Raw genomic sequence first — 21,021 nt, forward strand, 5'->3', positions numbered from 1 at the left:
TTGAATATGTGTAGTGAATCCCAACCTAACATGGGCAGAAGACCCTTCCCGTTCTAAGCTGCCTGGCTATCACACCCGGACTTTCCGTATATGGTTAATATGAACTGGAAGATGCGGGGCTCATTGAATTATGATATGAATGCTTTCAAAACTTCCCTCAAAAGCTGGAATTATAGGGTGTTCGGTAACATTCACCAAAGAAAAAGCAAAATTATAAGCAGGTTATAAGAAATCTCAAATTCTATGAACCTTAACAGCAATTCGTTCCTACAAGAGCTCCAAACCTTGTTATGGGAAGAATATGAACATATTCTTGCTCAAGAAGAGATATTTTGGTTTCAAAAATCAAGGGATAAATGGATCCAATGCAGTGATCGAAACACAAAGTACTTCATGGTACCACTATGCAAGAAAAAGGAAGTATAGAGTTAATTCCCTCCAAGGCGATAATGGTAATTGGATATCTAATAAGCTTGCTTTAGAAAAATATGGCTACTTCTTTCCACTAATTTGTACAATGATGATATGACTGATGTGCCTTACATTTTAAATAACTCTTTCCACACCCTCAGTCAGTATGATATTTGAAGGTTGTAGAAGGCTTAGAGAATGTGGGGAGGGGGGTTGAATCTATGGCCTTCTTTTACTTTAATGAATTAAGCCTTTACTTACAAACTTTTACTTAGAATCTGTTTGAACTATGCAACGGAAACATTATGAGACAATTCCGTTTTGTCTCATAAATATAAAAAATCAGAACTCAGAGAAAGAGAAGAAGAATAACACATGCATGTATCTTGGTTCAATTGCCTTGTGCAATGCAACCTACATCCAGTCTCCACCACAATAATGGTAGAATTTTCACTATAGTTCAAGTATTCCATACACCAATTTCTTAGGATTTACACAATCCTTTCTCTCTCAAGTTCTATTCTAACTTGACTTGGTTATGCTAATACCTAACTCTTCACTCTAAGTGCTAACCCAACTTAGAAAGGGGGCACCTCACAGGTACAAGACACAAGACATAAGAAACAACCTAAAAAAATCTGAAATAACTCTTGGCTTTTCTCTCAAGTGTTTCACTAAGCCTTTTATCACTCATAGGCTTTTTCTTGATTCCTCTCTTTCAACCTTTTACCTCTCAAGAAATTATAGAAAGATATACATTGAAAATAAAATACACACTGTAAAACATGAAGGAGATTGATGTAATAACAGCTTCTATTGCTATAAGTTGAATCGGATTCAGCTGACTCTGATTGAGTTCTTCATCTTGGCGGAATGCATTTTTAACTAGAAAATACTGTTCAAAATTGATGAACTCTATAGAGAAGCTCTTCAAAACAAAACACTCATAATATGGTTCTCTCTCCTTACTCTTCAGAAAACAAAAATTTTCTTTTGGTACCTCTTCACAAGTTGCTGTTTTGGATCTTTCCTCAGTCAACTCCTTGAGTTGTGTGCTTTCCAACCTTGTCATTTTACTTTTTTCTATTAACCCCCAAATTAGGGATTTCAAAGCTGGTCTTCTTGCTTGATCGAAGACCTCAGATCAGCAAAGAGCTTATTTCAATAGTAGACCTAAATCTGAACTCTTGAGCAAGTGCTTTGTCCCCAAGAAACAATTTTAGCCTTTGATTCACAACAGTGATTATCAGAGAACACTTTCTCCATTTATCCCAAATTGGAGTTGCAGAAATTTGGAGAAGAAACAAAGAAAGTAAATTGCATGCAAATGGAAATAAATCACCTTTATCTTCTGACTTAGCTTAGCTTACTTTGATTTGGATGATTAGACATTAACTTTTTGTGATTTACCTTTCTCTCGCTTTCTTTTTTTATGAATGAACAAGAAGAAGAACGAAGCTCTCTCTCTTTCTTTCTGATTATGACCGAAGCAAGCATGTGAGGTGCTTTGGAAGGCTTCAGCTTGATGAAATCTCCTTGGATTTTGGTTGAATAATTTCCATTCAGCCTAGCTAACTTCTTTGCATTATTTTCTTTGGCTTTGAATGTTAGGAAGCCCACCGAAGATCTTGTTTTTGTTTTTATTCCTTTGGGCTGCTGCAACTTTGATTTTGACTTGCATCATTTAATCAAATATAATCAAAGCTAATTGGGTGTTTAACCAAATTCATCAATGTTTGTCATCATCAATTAAATTAGTTAATTTTTTAACTCAACAATATTAATATGATACAGTACAGAATGACTAATGTTGAAATTAAGGATGCTGTTTTTAAGATAGGGGGTTTGAAGGCCCCTGATTTTGATGGTATTCATGCCATTTTCTATCAAAGCCAATAGGATAAGGTTGGTATCGATTTGTGTAATTTGGTTAAAAGTATTTTCTCTAATCTGGAGCAGGTTAAAAATGTAAATGAGGCTCTCATCACACCCATTCCCAAAGTGGAGCCAGTTTTAAATCCGAAGCAAATACACCCCATCAGTTTATGTAATGTCTCCTATAAAGTGGTAACCAAGGTCATATTTATCCGTTTGAGAAGAATTATGGAGAAGCTAATTAGACCGACCCAGTGCAGTTTTGTTTCAAGGAGACAGAGTTCGGATAATATCATTGTTGCTCAGAAAGTCATTCACTCTATGAGAAATAAAAAAAGGGGCAAAAGGGTGGATGCCTATCAAGGTTGACTTGGAGAAAGCGTATGACAGATTGAAGTGAAGTTTCATTAGAGATATGTTGGTTAATATTGGTCTCCCTTTTCATGTGATTGACTTGGTCTGTTCTTGCGTCTCGACCACCAGAATGAGATTGCTTTGGAATGGGGAGGTCCTACAGGAATTCCTTCCTTTGAGAAGTATTCGTCAAGGAGACCTACTCTCGCCCTACATCTTGATTCTCTATCTAGAACATTTGTCCCATCTTATTCAAGCCGCGGTTGATAACAAGTTTTGGAAACCCATTCGCATTAATAATTAAGAAGAGTCTTGAGCTTTCACACCTCTGCTTTTCAGATGATTTGGTCCTGTTTGCCGAAGCTAACTTGGAGCAGGAAGATATTATCCACAAGGTTCTTGAATCCTTTTGTAATAGTTTCGGTCAGAGAGTTAGCAAGGAGAAAATCAGAGTATTTTTCTCACAAAATGTTGGTTACGATGCTAGAGTGGAGATCAATGAGAAACTGCAATGTGCAAGAACCGAAGATCTTGGGAAATACTTAGGGGCTCCCATTATTCATTCCAGACTCTAGAGTTACTAAAGAAACTTACAAAGAGATTGAAGGCAAGCTTAATCCAAGGCTCAACAACTGAAAAATTTCGTCGCTCTTTCTAGCCAGAAGAATCACCCTGGTGAAAATCAATTCTATCTTCTATTCCTACTTATATTAAGCAAACTACTATTTTACCTGTATCTACTTATAATTCCATTGATCGTAAATACAGGAACTTCATTTGGGGAGAATCGGAGCAATCTAAGAAGGTGCACTGGTGAATTGGAAGACCATCATTAAGCCGAAATCTGCTGGTGGCTTAGGTGTCAGACACTTAAAAGGATCTTATTCATGCGTATATGACGAAAGCTGGTTGGGGCTGATTGAGAGAAAAGATTTCTTATAGACAAGAGTCCTAAGAGCTAAATATAAGTGTGAAAGTGATATTATTCCCCAAGTGGAGAGAAGAACTGATTCAAACATGTGGAAGGGCATATGTTCAGCTTGGGAAGATGTGGAAAAGAACACCATTTGGCGCATTGGTGACGGTTCTAAGTTTAAGTTTTGGACTCATAATTAGATCCCGAATTTGTATGTCACCAAACATAGTAGGTAATTCAAGATGACTAATTGAATACTTCATTAATGGATTTCTTGTGTGTTTCAGGTGATTGGGACATAACTAGACTAAAAGAACAGCTGTTGGATGAAGTGGTGAACAAGATTTCTAGCCTAGCACCACCTTTTCCTTGGAAGAATGCTGGCTACAATGCGTGGACTCCCTTATTGGATGGTTCGTTCAGTTTAAAAACAGCTTATCAATCTATCCAATTAATCAACGCTCCCATGATCGAACTTTCAAGTTAACATGGAGCTGGCGAGAACGGAAAGGATTAGATCGTTTTTATGGTGGTGGGACACAATGCTTTACTGACCAATGTGGAGCGTAGAAGGAGACACTTAACACAAGCTGCTCCATGTTCAAGATGTGATACTAATGAGGAGACTTGCCTTCAGGTGTTAAGGGACTGTCCATTTGCTCCTTTCGTTTGGCAATATCTCAAACCACAAGACCACGTCAAGGATTTCTTCATTGTAAACATTTTGTGTATGCATTATTCAAGATGAATGATTTAATAGTTACGTGATATTTTTCACCAATATTAGTGAAATTCTTAAGAAACGGCGAGATATTTCTTATGTGCAATCTTAATGGTATTTATTGGATTAAGTTATTTAAAAAAAATTTAATTACTCTGTTTGTCCTTATAGTTTTGTAAAATTTTCAATTAGGTTCATATATTTTTTTTAATTGGATCTCTGCACTAATTTTTTTCAATTAGGTTCCTATTAGCAGTAATTGGTTTAATTGTATAGGGACCAAACTAAAAAAAATTTGGTGTAAAGATTCAAATAAAAAGAAAAAAAAGTATAGGGGACCCAATTAAAAAAACAAATTGGTGCAAAGACTCGATTAAAAGGAAAAGAAGTATAGAGACCTAATTAAAAATTTCGCAAAACTATAAGAACTAATAGAATAATTAAACCTAAAAAAAATATTTCTTTTATTTTAAAATTATCTAGATTTTCAAAATGACCCCAAAAAATTGTTATATATATTTAAAACTTTCAATTTCTGATTCTTGAAACAGAATTTTGACTCCATAGTCCATACACAATTCTTAATTGATATGTTTCATAGTCCGTAATAAGTCAAGGGAAAGGTTTTATTATTAATACTTAATTGAATATTTTTGATAATTCATTATTAAAATTTTATAAAAATTATTTTCAGTAAAATTAAAGATATATTAACCTAAATACTTAAAATTAGGTCAGACTTCTATATTCTAAAAGTTAAATAACTATCTAACTAAATATATAGTCATTGTAGTTAACCGTTAATAAAATAAATAAATAACTAAATATTGCTTGCAATAATTACATTTAGTTTTTAATTTTCGTTGAACCCATTTTACTCTCTTTGGACCAATATTTGCGTTAAAAGACGTGTAGTTGAAGGGATTTCTTTTAAATAAAATAAAAATATATAAAAATACACGGATAATAAATATGACTTCCTCAGCATTGCTAGCGGCAATCGCAACTGATATCATTGTTTTTAGAATGGAAAAGTATATGAAACAACTAATAATCAGCAAAGAATGGAACAACATAATTAATTATAATTAGTTTTATTAATTTATAATTTAATTTGTTTTTTAAATTATTGTTGACCACGTTCAAAACATGAGGGATGATACGCTAGTGTTAGGAGAAAATCACAGAACAGATGCTTTGATCATTCATTAGTTGGTTCCATATAATTAATTATGTTTTATTAATGCCTAACACATGAAACATAGAAATTATATCCAAAATCATCTAATTTACATCCGTGTGCCTATCAGTAGCAACATCCGATTAAAGTCACCGGTGTCTCTGGTTTACCAATTGGCTGATTCTTGGCTTATATAGAGTTGGTTCCCTAGCGTTGTTGTTTTAGAAATACATAGATATACGGGAATAAGGTATATTTAATAAGAATTTTTTTAGTATAAATTTAAAAAAAATATATTATTTTTCCAATAAAAAAATGAATTATTCCTGTGTATTCTTATGTATTTCTATGTATTTTAGAAATGATAACAATAATTGCCATTATCCGTTGTAAAGTTTAAGAATTTGAGTTAGCCATTCTATTAGAATTTGAAGTGAAGTTTGCAGGGTCAGACAAACTCTAAAAATTATAGAGTTTTCCGGGAGTGCAGCAAACTTTCCTAAACAAAAATAAAATTAAAATTAAAAAATAGAATTTAGAAAAATGATATTTTTTGTTTTATTTTAGAAAAAAATCTCAATAATTTTTTAATAGTTTATTGTATTTGTATAAAGCATTACTCAAAAATATACTTTTAAATTTGAATATGGAAATAAAAATAGTGTTAGACTCGAATACGGGGAATACAAGTACTTCACAGCCATGTGGTGTCAGTGGAACAGAACTCGGATCATGCGAGTTCTTGTAAAAAAATTAAAAACAACAAACAATTCAGAAGATTCATTCATTATTTGTCCAACCACAAGTCGGATCATGCGATTTCTTAAGCAAAATTTTAAAATCAAACAACTCGCATGGTCCGATTTGTATATTCTGAGTTTTTTTTATTTTTTAACACAAATTGGATCCACTCTGAATTTTTTTAACTTTTTAAACACAAATTAGAGGGTCTGATTTGTGTACTCCCACAATTTTAAAAAACACAAAAAATTACCATGTCAAAATTTTTTAGCCTAAAAAATATTGTGGTTGATTTATATGAAATTAAAAATAATTATTTAGATTTATACGCCAGTACACCACTGCAGTTAGTATGCACTGCATGCTCCCAGAACTCTGCTATTTTTGCCGTTGACTCAGGTCCGACATGGAAGACTATATTGAAGAACTCCTGTGTTCTGGCTTCGTGGCCCTCGCGCTTCTGCTGCCATCCAATTCCAATGCTTCCGACTTTGTTTGATTGATGACCTGCTCCGCGCTTCTCAGCCATCAAACTAAGTTTCTGCGTCAACCTCTCCTCGATTTCTATGGCCGCCATCCTCTCTGTCCTCCAGCACTCATCTTCCCGGGTTGCTGACTTATCTTTATTTTCATAGTTCATACTCCTTTCTTTTTTTCTTTCTTTTTATTTATTAATCGTGATTACTTCATTCATCATCATTCACCATTGTAAATCCACACGAATTAATTCTTTATTCATAAATATCAACAAAAATAATATTACAATCTAAAAACTTAATATTTTGGAAGGAGAAAAAAAATCTACGGAGCACTACTTCAAAACTTATAAAGTATAAACTAAAACGAAAGAAAATTGATTTAAGAAATTATAATAGTATCATTATTCATGAATATCAACAAAAATAATGTTACAATCTAAACACCCAATGTTTTGGAAGGAAAAAAAAAATCTACGGAGCACCACTTTAAAATAATTATAAACTAAAACGAAAGAAAATTGATTCAAGAAATTATAATAGCATCAGTTTATCTCCCATGCATAAGCATCTTGGCTCTCATCCCAACAATCATCATGTGTTGGCATCTCATTCTCTCCAATGAATTCACAATCGTCATCTTCATGTTCATCAACAATGGATGTGGTGACTCGAAGGTTTACATCAAATGGCCAAATTCCTACGTAGCGGTCACATTTAGACATTTTCATGATCTCCTTAGCAAATTCGCATATGGAAGGCATAATTTTATTTAATAGCTCAAGTGATAAGAACATTGAAGAAAAAGTTTCTTGCAAGTATTTAAATTTCTCTTTGTCATCATCAGTGGCAGGTTGCAAATAACTAGGAATTTTATACCAAGGAACCAAGAAGGTTTGGTTGACAGTAGTAGAAGTAAAAGAAGAGGATTCATCATCAATATATGACTTAGAGGTTGATTTCGTGACGAATTTTCTATGTTGGATTATTTGATTGGTACAACAAAAATTTATATGGAACTGATTATAAAATAAATTTCCTTCGGTTATAGGCCATAAACATGGTTTTTTAGAACATGTGAATTCTATTGAATAGGAGGTTGATTTCTTTGCCATGAAAACTTACTATTAATTAATAAACTAAGTTGAGGTGAACAAATTTGCAGGTTTAGGATCTTTTATTTTTACTCTAATATTATTGTTATATATAGTTAAATACGGAAAGATTCAGAATCTAGAATTGATTTAAAAAAAAAAATCAGGTTTTACTTTCATAGATTATGATCAAGATATCAAGTTTTGAATAAGCCCACGATCATCGTGCTTTATAGCAAACAACTAGACATATGCTAACTTAGCCAAAGCCCAGAGATTTAAATTCGGATATAATGGAACTAACGCGTTTGACCATCTTTATTTCCATGTTTTACTAAACAAAGCTGATTCTACTTACCATACACTAATAATTTGCTTTGCTAGCAACGTAGGGGACCTGATCTGCTTTGCTTCAACTACGAATAAACAATATACCTCACGTCCAATTACTGAAACCCAACCAATCATAATATGAACAAAACATAACTGTGCACGAGCGTCTTCATTGATATATAATAGCGATCACGTGCTGATATATTATAATATATTGATATATAACATGAAAAATAAGAGAGAAAAAAAGTTATTTAAAATGGCTATACAACGAAATACAGTGTAATAGAAGCAGGAAAGACAGAAATAAAAAAGAAAACCTTGATTTTGTGTGAAGAAAGCTCACGACCCCTCAACTCTCGAGCATTTGATTGTTATATATTTTAAGGCAAAAAATGAGCGCGAGATAGTGTGTGCTAAATTAACCTGGATTAAGGAGTCACGGGGCAACCGAGGGCAGTAAGAAGTTGTTGGGAGTTTTGGGCTTCACAAGATGAGCAAGAGTGACGTCTGCCTTGTTAGCGCTAGGAACTCCCTCTCGGAAGGGAATCTCAAACAGCAAAGATTGGTACAAACATACTTCATCTTCCTTGCAATAGTAAACCTGAAAAATTAATATATATTATTTCTCATCGAAGATCAATCAGATTGTCCATCACCACAGAAGTTATATGAGGTGATGGATTTATAGTTCTAGCACTAAAATACACAAACAAGCTGCCATTGCTTCTACCAATATTTCTGGAATTAACATACATGTTCTTGCTTTAAGGAGGCATACCTTGCAATTAATTCTACCCATGGAAGCCGAGTTAGATAACCTCTTAAAGCGAAGCGTTGCTGATCCTTCTGAACTAAGGAATCCGTCCAAAGGATCAATGTTTACAGCATCCGCAGGTTCGGTATCAGCACTAAATCTACTGCGTGCTTCCTGCAATGGAATTTTAGGAGCAGTTGTCAATGACATATCTAACATCTAACGCCTAATGTACGCAAATAGTTGGATTAGTGTTTGAAAGAGAGAAAAATGACGAGCACCTTTGAGAAATGATACTCATTTGGTAATGCAATATCAATATACAAGTTTCCCTCATTTGATGAAATAGGATCAATCATAATAGTCATTGTGTCGGCTGATGGTCGTCTTCTGAGGCGTTTCAAAGATCTTGATTTCGGTTTAGGAGGCTGAAATCCTTTAAGCTCTAAAGTATGAAGCAAAAATTCATCACTTATCAAATCCAGATATCGGATTAAGCTGTTATTTGTATCTGCAATAAATAATCGCCCTGAAAATGAAAACCAAAAATATTTTATACACAAGTGAGCATTTTATACCGATTCATTCTAGACAAGAGTAGGTGCACATCCCCAAATTTCATGAGCAAGATATGTACTACAAGTAGCGAATATATAATGCCATAGCATGCATGATGAGATGGCAAATATGTACATTACAATTAATGACAACCATTGCCAGGAACAATAATCCAGCAATACTCTGTCACAACAACTAAATAACAGGTCAAGCTATTTCCCATAAAGTAAAAGCATTGTCTTTGTGAAAGATGAGGAAAGAAAATCTTGATTCTTCAATATCACATGAATGATCAGTAATCAGGATCAAGAGAAAGTTAGCAAAAGGCTACATTTTATCTGCTAATCCTAACCGTACTTGAATAATTCGTAATTAAGATTTGATCTCTTCATATATCTACATACACATATGAAGGGCATAATAATAAAGAGTTGGATTAATTGCACCAAAAATCACATTACCATTCCCTTCAAGCGAGCTATTATGTACGGAAGAATTCATTAATTTTTCATGATTCTGCTCATGCTTGTTTGCACGGACATCCAAATTGGGAACATGAAAAACATCTTGATATATCTTGAAAGAGTTATGAGAAGGTTTGTGTAAGTATAAGAAAACAGAACCATGCAAGTATGTGGATGCTATATATAGTTATATCATAAAACATATATGAATTAATAAGACTAGCACAGTTTATTATGATATTATCTTAGACATCATAGCTTTTACCATTTTCCCCCTTCAGAAAAAAGGCAGGAAATAAGATAACATCCTCAAAGAAATGAAGAGAAAAGAAAAACTACAGTAAACCACATAAACAGGATAGAATAAATAACCCAAAACCTGTCTCATAATTTCACTAAGGCATTACTATAACTAAACAACATCAATACCTTCGTGGACTGTGGTGACTCTAAATGTCTATGGTCATTAAACAGCTTAAAGAACAATTAAACGAATGAGTGCATTTGATATTTTATGGTTGAATGCTGCTTTTCACAAAATTTAATTTATAGTGCTTGAACTGTGATCATACAACCTATGTGCTACATAAGAGTCTACAATATAATTTAAATGATTCTGTTGTTGCCAAAAAACCAAATAGTTAGTTCCACTCTTAGGATGTACATGGATGCGCTGATGTGAAAGAGAAAAGGATCTAGCAGTGTATCCAGCATTACAACCATTATAAAAGAGGAAATAAATTGTAATTTGTCTGCTTACAACTCGGGGGCTATTTCATAGACAAAAGGCATAGAATATTTTACCAACCTGAGACGTCGAAGCTGTTCCATCCCTGAAACCAGCTTTTCCTGTTCCTGCAATGCTGCTAACTCTTTTACTAGTTGGATCATACTTCTTGATCTGAAATATTGAAAGAAAACACAGAGAAAGGAAAATAGGAAATTCTGTTATTGAGTATTTCTCGAATGCCAGGCCAACCTATTATTGAACTCATGTTTTTTATGTGAGTTATAACATTTATGCTTCGAAACCTTCAATAGTAACTGTAACCACATAGGAAGGTTACTGTAGTTTCTGACAATTGAAAAGCTTAAAATATTGATTCCTAATACCAACATGCATTGAGCGGTCAACAAAAATAATACACCAACAGCGAGAAAAGGGTAAGTATTAAACTTCAGCAAGAACTAGGATAAAATAAGAAAATGTTGAAATATATATTAAAATGTTGCTGTTTCCTCTAAGATATAAGCATGCTAAAACCAGACAGAATTATCTACCTTGTGATTGTAGCTATCGGCAATATAAACTTCACCATCTTTTGCACATGTAACCCCCAGTGGATGTTGAAGGAGTACTTCAGAGCCTATTCCATCTTGATCACCAAACTGCAAAAGTTTGAGGCATAAAGGTAGGTTACCAGGAGAAAGGAATTCTAAAAAAGGTTAAAAGGTTAAACTTTTGTGCAGCTGTGCATAAAGATGAAGAACACACGTATCATAAAAAGCCTAAGCTCATCTACAGGAATGTTTTTTTACCTTCTAATAGGCAAATTTAATTTAAGAAGAACAACCTGGGGGACCAATTTAAGTAATGAATATTAAGGCATGTAATTGGCTTATGGAATCACATAAACTACCTTAAACAAATTATCTGGGAAGATTGGGTCACCACCAGCTATCAGACGAGATCCTCCTGTTTTCAGATCAACAACTCGGATAGAACTACTCTCACTATCGGCAACGTAGATCTCCGTTAGATCTTATCAAACAAATTCATGGAGAAGAACTGTTATTATGAATGGCATTTGATGTAAATTTAAGTTCAAGAAAATTTCTCTGCAACATCTTACCTTGAGAGAATGAAAGACCAGAAGGTTGTGCAAATGACGAACTTGTAGGACTATCTCAATCCAAAAAATAAAAATAAAAGAATTAGAAGTTGTTCAGTGCTTCTAGAAGAAAGACCACCAAACAGAATTCATGAAAATAAACTGCACTAAATACTTTCAAAACCACAATCTAAGGAATCATAAATATAATACCTGTCTTGGCAAAGAGTGAAAAACTAATAATAAAGTCAACACTGACGTTAACATCAGTTAGGTATCCCTTGAAATCCTGACGATGAAAATTTCAGTGATGAGTTTTTCGCATAAAGCTTCTCACCAAAATTTTCTCCTCAGTTTTTAAAGGGGGATGAAACTGACCCTTCAATTGTAAATTTTGAGAAAGAAAATCTAAAATTGAGTTTACTTTGTCAATAAATTTTCAGCAAGCCATCACTCACAGCTATGTTCAAGATTTGCAACAATTATTTCTTAGAGTAACAATTTCAACTCGAAAGTTATAAAAAGTGCTCCGTGGAAAAGGGTACACTATCCCCAACATACTACACAAAAATCAAACCAAATTCTGAGGATAAATAAATTATGACATCATATAGATAGCATAGATAAACATAACACATACTCTAGTTCATTCAATCCAAACAATTGATAATGATGGAAAGATCAAATAATCACAGTCAAGATGTTGAATCCACGTTCATAGTTAAGTACAGATGCATTACTGAAGCAGTCAAAGTCAATATACAATTAGATGGAATTCAGCGAGAGATATCAAATTGAACAGTTTAATTGTGGAACATCCTAGTATAGCATCAATATATGCATAACAGCTGCATAGTAGTATCTTATATCCTGAGCATCATGCTAGAAGTGATACCTTGATCCATTTAGATTTCTTTCATAACCATCGCCACTAAAGACTTTCGTAATTCCGTCCAATATATTGTGCTCCCAAATCTGATGTTGGCCAGCCATTGCAATATAAATTTTCTCTTCAACTGGATGAAAGCAGACATCCCAAGGGGAATTGAGAAGCTGAGAAAAGTGGGCAAAAGTGAGGAATCTAACCTTGTGGTCTGGTCCATTTTAGATTCTTTCTATCAATAAGTAAATGTCACTCATTCTCAAAATTTATTAATTAATTTGTATTACCTGAGTGTCTCCTTTTCCTCCTCCAATATAATCAGAGCCCTTGGTCCCATTTCCAGCAAGAGTACGCACTTTCTCATTAATGAAATCAATTTCCCTTTAAAACAGATCTAACATATGTTAGACCCAACATTGAAAAAATCTGTTGTTGTAATTGAAAGTAATAAATTGATCCACTACTTATGTTAACACCTAAAACTATGATTCAAAATGAGTGCTTCTCTAAAATGCATTTGTGGGATTAAAAAAAAATTGTAATTTTTTTAGGTCACTAAAGTTCATGAATCTTTTGAGAATGAAACCATGTGTATATTATTAATTTCAAGATTTTGAATCAAATATGACATATAGACATATAGTTCACAAAGCAAGAGTTCCTCTACTGTTGTCTATGACTAAATTCACCATTTTAACACCAACGATTGCTGTAACATAGATCATGAAGATTACTTTCAGACTATTACTATTCTGATTCTATCACATACCTCAAAGCATGGTTTTCAGTATCTGCAACATAAACGATATTTTTCTTTGCATTATAAGCAAGGCCCTAGAAACAAGAGCAGAAAAAGTAATATATCACTATTGAGACTGAGGAAACTGTAGAGTAATCACCAATCTCAGTTCGCCATAACGATGGCACAACCACTCTAAATCTAAATAACACTTTATCTTGATTCTGTCAGAAATAAAAAGCCTGTTGTTGAGGATATCAATTGCTAGCTTTCCAGGGAACTTCAATGGAGATGCTGAAAGCCGAGGATCATTATCTTTCTCCAAATTCAACGTAATTGGTGTATTATCCAACAAATTACGTTTTCCATAAAACATCAGTGCTGCCTCCACAAAATCATCAAGATCCTTTCCAAAACAGGAGCAATGCAAAACTTTTTTAAATCACCACACTGTAATAAGCTTAATAGCTATAACAAGAATGACTACAAGTATCATTATATCTCAATATTATATTTCACTAATTCAACATATCAATTTGAATCAGTACCTTCTTGTGACCTTCTCCAGCAAGTTGTGCTAGGAGCTTACCATTGGGGCCAACGACAGCAAATGTTGGCCATGAATTTATGCCTAACTTGCGCCAAAGATACATGTCACTATCATTCACAACCTACAAATGAGTCAAAATAGAAATTCGATAGAACAAGTTTTGTTAATCATGTGTTCAGGAGTACTAAAGCATTAAAATTAACAGTAGTGCAACAATAAAACAAAATAGCAGCAGAATAACCATGATATATCAGTTCTTCATAAGCAGAAGAGGATAAAGACCTGATAATATTTAAAAATGTTAAATTTCAAGTAAAAGAATATGGACTTTGAAATACCAATTGAATTCCAACTTTTGTCGTACCGGATGAGTGATATCATAGCGTAGAACTGCATTACGAATGGCTTCAGAATCTTTCTCATTATCGAACTTCGCAGAATGAACACCCACAACAATGAACTGGATATATAAAGCATACATAAAATTATAACTTCATGTTTTCAATGTCAATAATGACTGGCCACCTTCATACAGAAGAAAACTGAACAAACAGAGAAAATTTTAAGCTCATCATGAAGTGCTTTTAAATTGGTCTAGAAAAATTTTATAAAGCAGAAACGCAAATGCAACATTTTATATCCAAAATATAGAAAAATGAAATTTAAAATAAAATTACCGGCATATCTTTGAATTTCTTCTCCAAAAACTCTAGGTCTGGTAAGACATGCATACAGTTTATACAACAATAAGTCCAGAAATCCAGGACAACAACTTTTCCTTTCAGATCCTGTCAAAAGATAGAATCACAATCCAATGAGTTATTGCAAATCTTTTATTTGGATTATAACACAAGCTGAAGAAAGGTACCCTGCGAAATTGTAGTGGAGCTGTATTCAGCCAATCAAGTTTCGATGGAAATTCTGGAACAATCTGAGTGTTTCCCCTTGAACAGTAAAAAGAAATTAACGACAAATATCAAATTAGAACTTCTCATTTACAAGCCACAGTTGCTCACTCATGGGCTAAATGCCAAAACTTCAACATTCAATCTCCACTTCTTTTTCCAAATAAGGAGATTTAAACATTATCTGTGATTAATTGGGATCATATTCTGTATATTCTAAATCAGCAGAAATTGAAAATATAGAGATCCTTATATGCTCTAACTACCTGCTCTCTAGATCAGTTATGTAATTCACAAATTGCTGGACCCTATCATCTCTTGAATCACCTGAGAGCAAAAAGCAATAACTATTCCTCTTAATTCATTTTCAGTATTGATCCAAAAAACACAAAGATTGGGGTTACCAATAAAATGAGCCAATGCCAACATTTTGACCAAGGATTTAATTTATGCAATAAGTTCTGAGGCTGACTAGTTCTTTGACACGACCATCAAGCTTTGCACTTATGAATGAAAGGTACATTTGAAACTCATTAGAGATGAGATATTTTACCCTTATCAAACATGTTAAAGTTTTGAACTGGGTAGCCTTTTAAGATTTTATAACTATACATAGTGACATCATGCTCTAAGATGCAAAAATAGATAAACTGGTGAAAGTCTGTGACATCATCAAATATTCATTTCAAGGCATACATTACCTTCTTTCTGTTCCATGGATGGTTGGGTGACTCCAAACAACAGATTCCATATTGCTTTGGGTGAAGCATATTGCATTGCCTGTGGTATAGCGGTTAAACAGCTAGACATGATTGACTTCCATATCAATTGTATTGTATGTATACCATGTATACTGCTACTCAGTTTAATTGTACCTTCCAGTTACTAATTGTGAAAACAAGGCAAGAGATAGCAATACCAAGACTCCCGAATCTCATTATATCGCGCCGAGAACCCTGTAACCTGCTCATAAATTATTTCTGCACCCTCATGATAATAAATCAACAAAAACTCAGGTTGCTGTACGAAAAAATGAAAATAATTTCATGGTATAAAATTACATATACAGAAAGCCGCGGTTCTTCATATAGGAGAACATCACCAATGATGCTAATTATGCTTATCATACAAACTTATTTTTGAAGAAAATATTTAGTTTTCAGAACATATGAATGGGAAGAAAAACCACACAACATAAAACTATATTACCCTTCAGTTGGGAATATTCCCTTGTCACTACCACTGATAGTTTTTCTAGCTCTATCATCTTTTTCAACAGCAAGCATAGCAGAGGAAGATTGTGCAGAATCATTTGATGTTTCAGATCCCTGAACCCTCTTATCTGCAATGGCATGTCTACATAAGACCTCACACAACATAATATCTACACTCTTGAGCAGTATCCAAGAACAATTGTTAGAAAACAGCTAATCCTGAGATGTACTTTGATAAAGCAACAACTATAATATATTAAGTGATTCAACCAGTAATAAACAAAGCATCCTGCAATAAGAGATATTTCTCATACAAGGAGCACTCATTCGACGATCACAGTTCTTAAGTTATAGGACAAATGTGGTTTTACCTTTCTACAGCAAAGATGATAATAAGAAATTAAAGGGATAACAAGTTTTACAACAAACTCCCAAGACTACATACTATATCCAACAGAGCCTCCACTGAGAATGTCATCAAGTGAAATATTTCCTATGTCATCTCGGATGAGTGATGGACCAACAGATTCCAAAGCCTCATCTGACAACGTAGTTCTAACAGCTATGCATCTGCAAACAATAAACATGACAATATATATAAATTTCACTTCTTAAAAAGAATATAACCATAACAGTGATTTTGAAGTCTAGAAATTAGTTTGACTTGATAGGTTCACATCTTCATGCAGCAATTAAAAAAAATACATTGATCAGTACATACCTCATTTGTGCAGTTTTAGCAGCCTGAACTCCAGCTAGTGCATCTTCTATAACTATACACTGGGAAAAGGTTTAAGCATATCAACTAATTCTATATTGATAAAACCTTTCAGTAAAGCTTAATTGATGTATACAGTCAGTACTCATGAGACTCGGTGAACTAAAATGACAGGCTACCTAGTACCTACTTAGGTATTCCAGATGCATTTCCACAGACCCTAATAATAGTTCTAGGGTTATGCTTGTCAATTGTTATCTATATATTTTCGGTATCCTAATTTACAACAATAAAACAAAGCCACCCTACAAAATCTATGAACAAACAAATATGCAGCATGAATATCTAATGACAAGCTCAATTAATCTAGTAATGTTAGTAGCAAATACCTCACTGGGAGGCACATCCAATATTTTTGATGCAGCTAAGAAAATATCAGGAGCAGGTTTCAAATTCTCAAAAGCATCTGCAGACACAATTGCATCAAACCTGAAAGAATAAATACTGGTTTTCAATAAGGGCATCATGGATATGGAAGTACATGTTAATATTGAAGTCATGTTGATGAAGCCTATCATGAAATCAGACGAAAATGTAGGCAGTTTGTACTTCGTTTAAATTAAACACAGAATTTGGCATATAATATCCTATGGACTTGCGTTGTATCTCAGATTATTATGGTTTGATGCTTGAGTGCATAAAAAATTGATGAAATTAAGAACAAATTTTGAAAAAGAAAAAATATTCCATACTTTTGATTATTAATAACAATTAAAGGGTAATATCTGCAAAGGTATTCATCAAGTTGTTTGGAATTTTGACTTACAATGACAATGGCAAACCAGCAGCAGCTAGATTAGCATCAACTTTTATGTGATCAGCACTAGATGCAACAGCCACCTTAATGCCTTTGCTTTTACACTGTTATATGTCCGTGTGTCCTTTCTTAGTTGATTGATGAATCAGCAACGCAATAAAACATGGTGATCGTGATTTGTTTTACATACCTGAGAAATAAGTTCACTGGCACCAGGAAATCCTATTCCGGAATCTGGTTTGGCATACTGAGATAAGTACAAGACTTTAGGCAACAACAACATTAACATGTAGAGTAAAAGAAATGAAAAGCTGCATCTAGTGAGATATAAATGGTTTACCTTATCCAAATATATTTCAAAGAATCTCTTTTTTGCAGCTTCGGTATCAAATCCTTTAACTCCCTTAACAGAGGCAACACCTCCCAGAAAGTTTGCTTCTCCTTTCATGTTCAAAGAAGTCATGAATAATACAAATGATTAGAATTCAAATAACCAACTCATTTTCAACAAATGGTGTCTGACAGATAACATCATTATATGTCTGCATGTATTCATTTCAATCTTTATGCCTTTTTAAGGTGTAAGCAAGAAAGAACCACAACAAACCGAAATACAAAGAGTAACTTAAACCGCATTAGCATGAATGAAGATTGGTAATTCCCGTGGAGACAAAGAATATGCATTAAATTAGCTAGTCAACATCCATGCTTAGCTAATCACTACTGAGTCCCATATTCTCATCGTTAAGCACGTTTATATGATACAAATTGACTGTCCTATCAAACACAGTAGCTCGGAATGAAGTCACCAAATGATCTCAATGCAGCCAGAAACTGAATCACATACTAAGAAGTTTCAAAAAAAAATTAAAAAACAAAAAAAAAAGATGAAAAATCTAGACACTAATCCAAATTATTATAAGCAGTTATAGCAAATTAGGAACCATTCCCAGCCTGAGAGCACATGTTCTACCGGAAAGCGGAGATTGAGCCAGAGGGTTTAAATCAACAGAAAACAGAATTAGGAAGAGTACCTGTTCCCATGAATGGGACGAAGTCATCGACGGTGACTTGGACGCCCATCTCGGCGAAGACATCAACAGCGGCTCTTCTAGAAGGTTCCTCGCTGTTGCAGAGCACACCGTCCATGTCAAACAACACCGCAGAGACCTTTCCCCACTCTCCTCCTTCAGCTCCACTAGTCGCGGCAACATCCTTCTCTTCGACCTTGACGCAAGCTTTCACATCAAAAGTAAACCGTGGAGTCAAAAGAAGGCAGTTGGAATTCGATCGGCAACGGAGGACTCGAGAATAGAAGGAAGACGAAGAAGAAGGTGTGAGTGGTCTGATAGTAGAGTTGGAGAAGACGACGTTGGTTGTGGCGGTTGGTGTGCGAGATAGAGAGTAGGCAACTGTTTCTAATAATGCCATCGCAATAGAATTCAGTTACGGCGGGAAGAGTTTGTTGGGAATGTCATGCAATGAAGAGTGGGTGATCGGATGGTGTGGTGCAGTGTTGGGAAATTGCGAGTGTCAGGTAACAGAATTTTCGCGGGTACCTTATCCACTTCTTGACCACAATATTTTGTTTCTCTTTTTCTAATTTTATTTTTTATTTTTTATTTTTTTGGGTGGAAGTTTTGTGTCCATGGATGCATGCTCCTGTTGCTCCATTAGCTGCGTGTCTGAAATCTAAAGTCAAGACCGGTCCACAAGGAAAGGAGCCAAATACATGTATGAATCATCGATAGGAAGATGGCAAAAACAACCTTTTTTTTAGTTATTTATTTGTTCATAATGAAAAAATATATTTTAAAAAATATATATTATTAATAAAAGTATAAATTATAAATAAAATTAAAGATAAGAAAAGAAATACTTATATTAATAATTTTAATTAATAATAATTTAAATAGCATTGAATTTTTTACATTTATATAAAATAATATTTTTAAAATCTCAATTTTGAAATAAGTTTTATTCAAAAAAATTTAAAAATAAATAAAAAATAATAATTAGCCATAAGAATTAGTATATTAAAATATAAATCCTTAAAAATTAGAGAAAAATGTTAAAAAAATTAAAAAATTATAAAAAAACTCAACTCGTAAAAATTATTAAATTCACAAAATAAAAATATCAAAAGAATAATAAATAAAAGCAAAAAATAATATTATAACATTATAAAAAATAATAAAATAAAATAATCTTCTAATAAAATTTGTGTTAAAAATTTAAATTTCAAACAAATTAAAAAATTGGTATTTCGAATGTTGGTGATCTATCGAGCTTATAGCAACTCCTAATACCGATGAGTTACTTGATTGGAAGAGTTATATGTCAGCTTGAGTTGAATATCATGTGTGGGAACACCTACAAAAAATGCTTCATATTTAAATCAAAAGCGAATCTTAATAATATGATAAGAAAAAGTAAAAAATAAGTAAAAAACAGATAATCCTCCTGTGTGTTATTTTAGTTGTTTATATAGAGTGAGAGTCCATTGTGGTATTTTTGAATTACGCTGAGATCCTCAGTGAGTTCCGTGCATATCGCTATGTAAATTATTTTTATTGAGTTATAATTGTTATTTAACTTGAAACTTATTATGTGTCCAAGCCTATCGTTTCTATTGTCGAGGTATGATGTACATATGAATTGTCTGTGTGTCAACGGCTTTGCCTCTGTTCTAATTGTTTTTTGTTTGGTTTTTGTGATTTTGCCTGGATCTTTTGTTATCTTTTTAGTAGCTTTCATGTTAGTTGTTTCAGCTACCTCCTCTTCGTAGCCTTCTTATGTTTCTTCTATATCTAAACTTGTTTTCCTTTCTTGCTTATTTTCCATTTGTATTGCTAGGCCCTACTCCATCCTTTCTAAGCCTTCTTTGTCTTTGAATAATTATCCAAGACACAAAATTGTCCTCTTGAATCATGATTTGTTTGCAAAGATCTTTTGCTATTGCTGTAGCTTCCTTTCTTCTTTCTGTTTTTCCATCACCTTTTTTAGTGTCCTTTTCTTCATTTCAGGTTGTATCTTCTTTGGTGCCTTCATTTTTGTTGGTGGTTTTTAGCTTTTCTTTTTAGATTAGGCAGTGTTTTTGTTCATGATTAATTCTTTCACACAAATTTAGTGAATACCATCATATTTATAACATCCTACCACAAAAAACTTTACGTTATAATTATAAATTAGAAGTAGTGAAGTAATTACGACTTCTAAAGACAAATACATACTTAATATTTGGAGGATAATAATATAACTAGGAGCTTGTGAAGGAAAAATAAACAAAAACGACAAACATTGTCAAACACAAAACATTAAAATAAGAAGCGTCGAATACAAGAGATATATATATATATTGTGAAGGAAAGATAAACAAAAACGACAAACATTGTCAAACACGAAACATTAAAATAAGAAGCGTCGAATACAAGAGCTATATATATATATTCCGGAATAGAATACATAAAAGTTACTAGTCTC

The 21,021-nt window shown here is 33.4% G+C and overlaps 2 protein-coding genes and 1 long non-coding RNA gene across 3 annotated transcripts; 1 reads left to right on the forward strand and 2 right to left on the reverse strand.

Annotated features, from left to right (window-relative positions):
• Positions 1–2,793: 2,793 nt before the first annotated feature.
• Positions 2,794–4,375, forward strand: LOC127748540 (uncharacterized). The gene is made up of 3 exons (XR_008010571.1): positions 2,794–3,315; positions 3,409–3,767; positions 3,844–4,375. It is a non-coding gene; the product is annotated as an uncharacterized LOC127748540 (long non-coding RNA).
• A 3,898-nt stretch (positions 4,376–8,273) lies between these two features.
• Positions 8,274–9,883, reverse strand: LOC127739657 (protein SUPPRESSOR OF QUENCHING 1, chloroplastic). Its single transcript, XM_052263212.1, has 3 exons — positions 9,140–9,883; positions 8,883–9,032; positions 8,274–8,705 (listed from the first exon to the last, which is right to left on the reverse strand). The coding sequence occupies exons 1-3, from the start codon at positions 9,224–9,226 to the stop codon at positions 8,541–8,543; spliced, it is 402 nt and encodes a 133-aa protein (XP_052119172.1). The 5' UTR covers positions 9,227–9,883; the 3' UTR covers positions 8,274–8,540.
• Positions 9,884–9,894: 11 nt separating this feature from the next.
• LOC107491823 (protein SUPPRESSOR OF QUENCHING 1, chloroplastic-like) lies at positions 9,895–19,111 on the reverse strand. The gene is given in 23 exon segments (XM_052263211.1): positions 9,895–10,781; positions 11,162–11,269; positions 11,521–11,642; positions 11,734–11,783; positions 12,608–12,765; positions 12,883–12,976; positions 13,365–13,560; positions 13,563–13,740; positions 13,883–14,005; positions 14,249–14,344; positions 14,562–14,672; positions 14,753–14,828; positions 15,056–15,116; positions 15,491–15,569; positions 15,665–15,752; positions 15,999–16,131; positions 16,449–16,573; positions 16,725–16,783; positions 17,111–17,210; positions 17,548–17,642; positions 17,729–17,785; positions 17,879–17,979; positions 18,573–19,111. Coding segments are annotated over 23 exon segments (2,733 nt in total). The 5' UTR covers positions 18,970–19,111; the 3' UTR covers positions 9,895–10,655.
• Between the last annotated feature and the right edge of the window lie 1,910 nt (positions 19,112–21,021).

Source organism: Arachis duranensis, chromosome 6 (assembly GCF_000817695.3).
Source record: "Arachis duranensis cultivar V14167 chromosome 6, aradu.V14167.gnm2.J7QH, whole genome shotgun sequence".
NCBI classification, from domain to species: domain Eukaryota; kingdom Viridiplantae; phylum Streptophyta; class Magnoliopsida; order Fabales; family Fabaceae; genus Arachis; species Arachis duranensis.

Coding starts and splice junctions, on each gene's coding strand:
- LOC127739657 (XM_052263212.1), bottom strand. CDS start 9,226: ATGACTATTATGATTGATCCTATTTCATCAAATGAGGGAAACTTGTAT. Junction 9,033..9,139: donor ATGAGTATCATTTCTCAAAG/GTGCTCGTCATT, acceptor ATTCCATTGCAG/GAAGCACGCAGTAGATTTAG. Junction 8,706..8,882: donor TGGGTAGAATTAATTGCAAG/GTATGCCTCCTT, acceptor TTAATTTTTCAG/GTTTACTATTGCAAGGAAGA.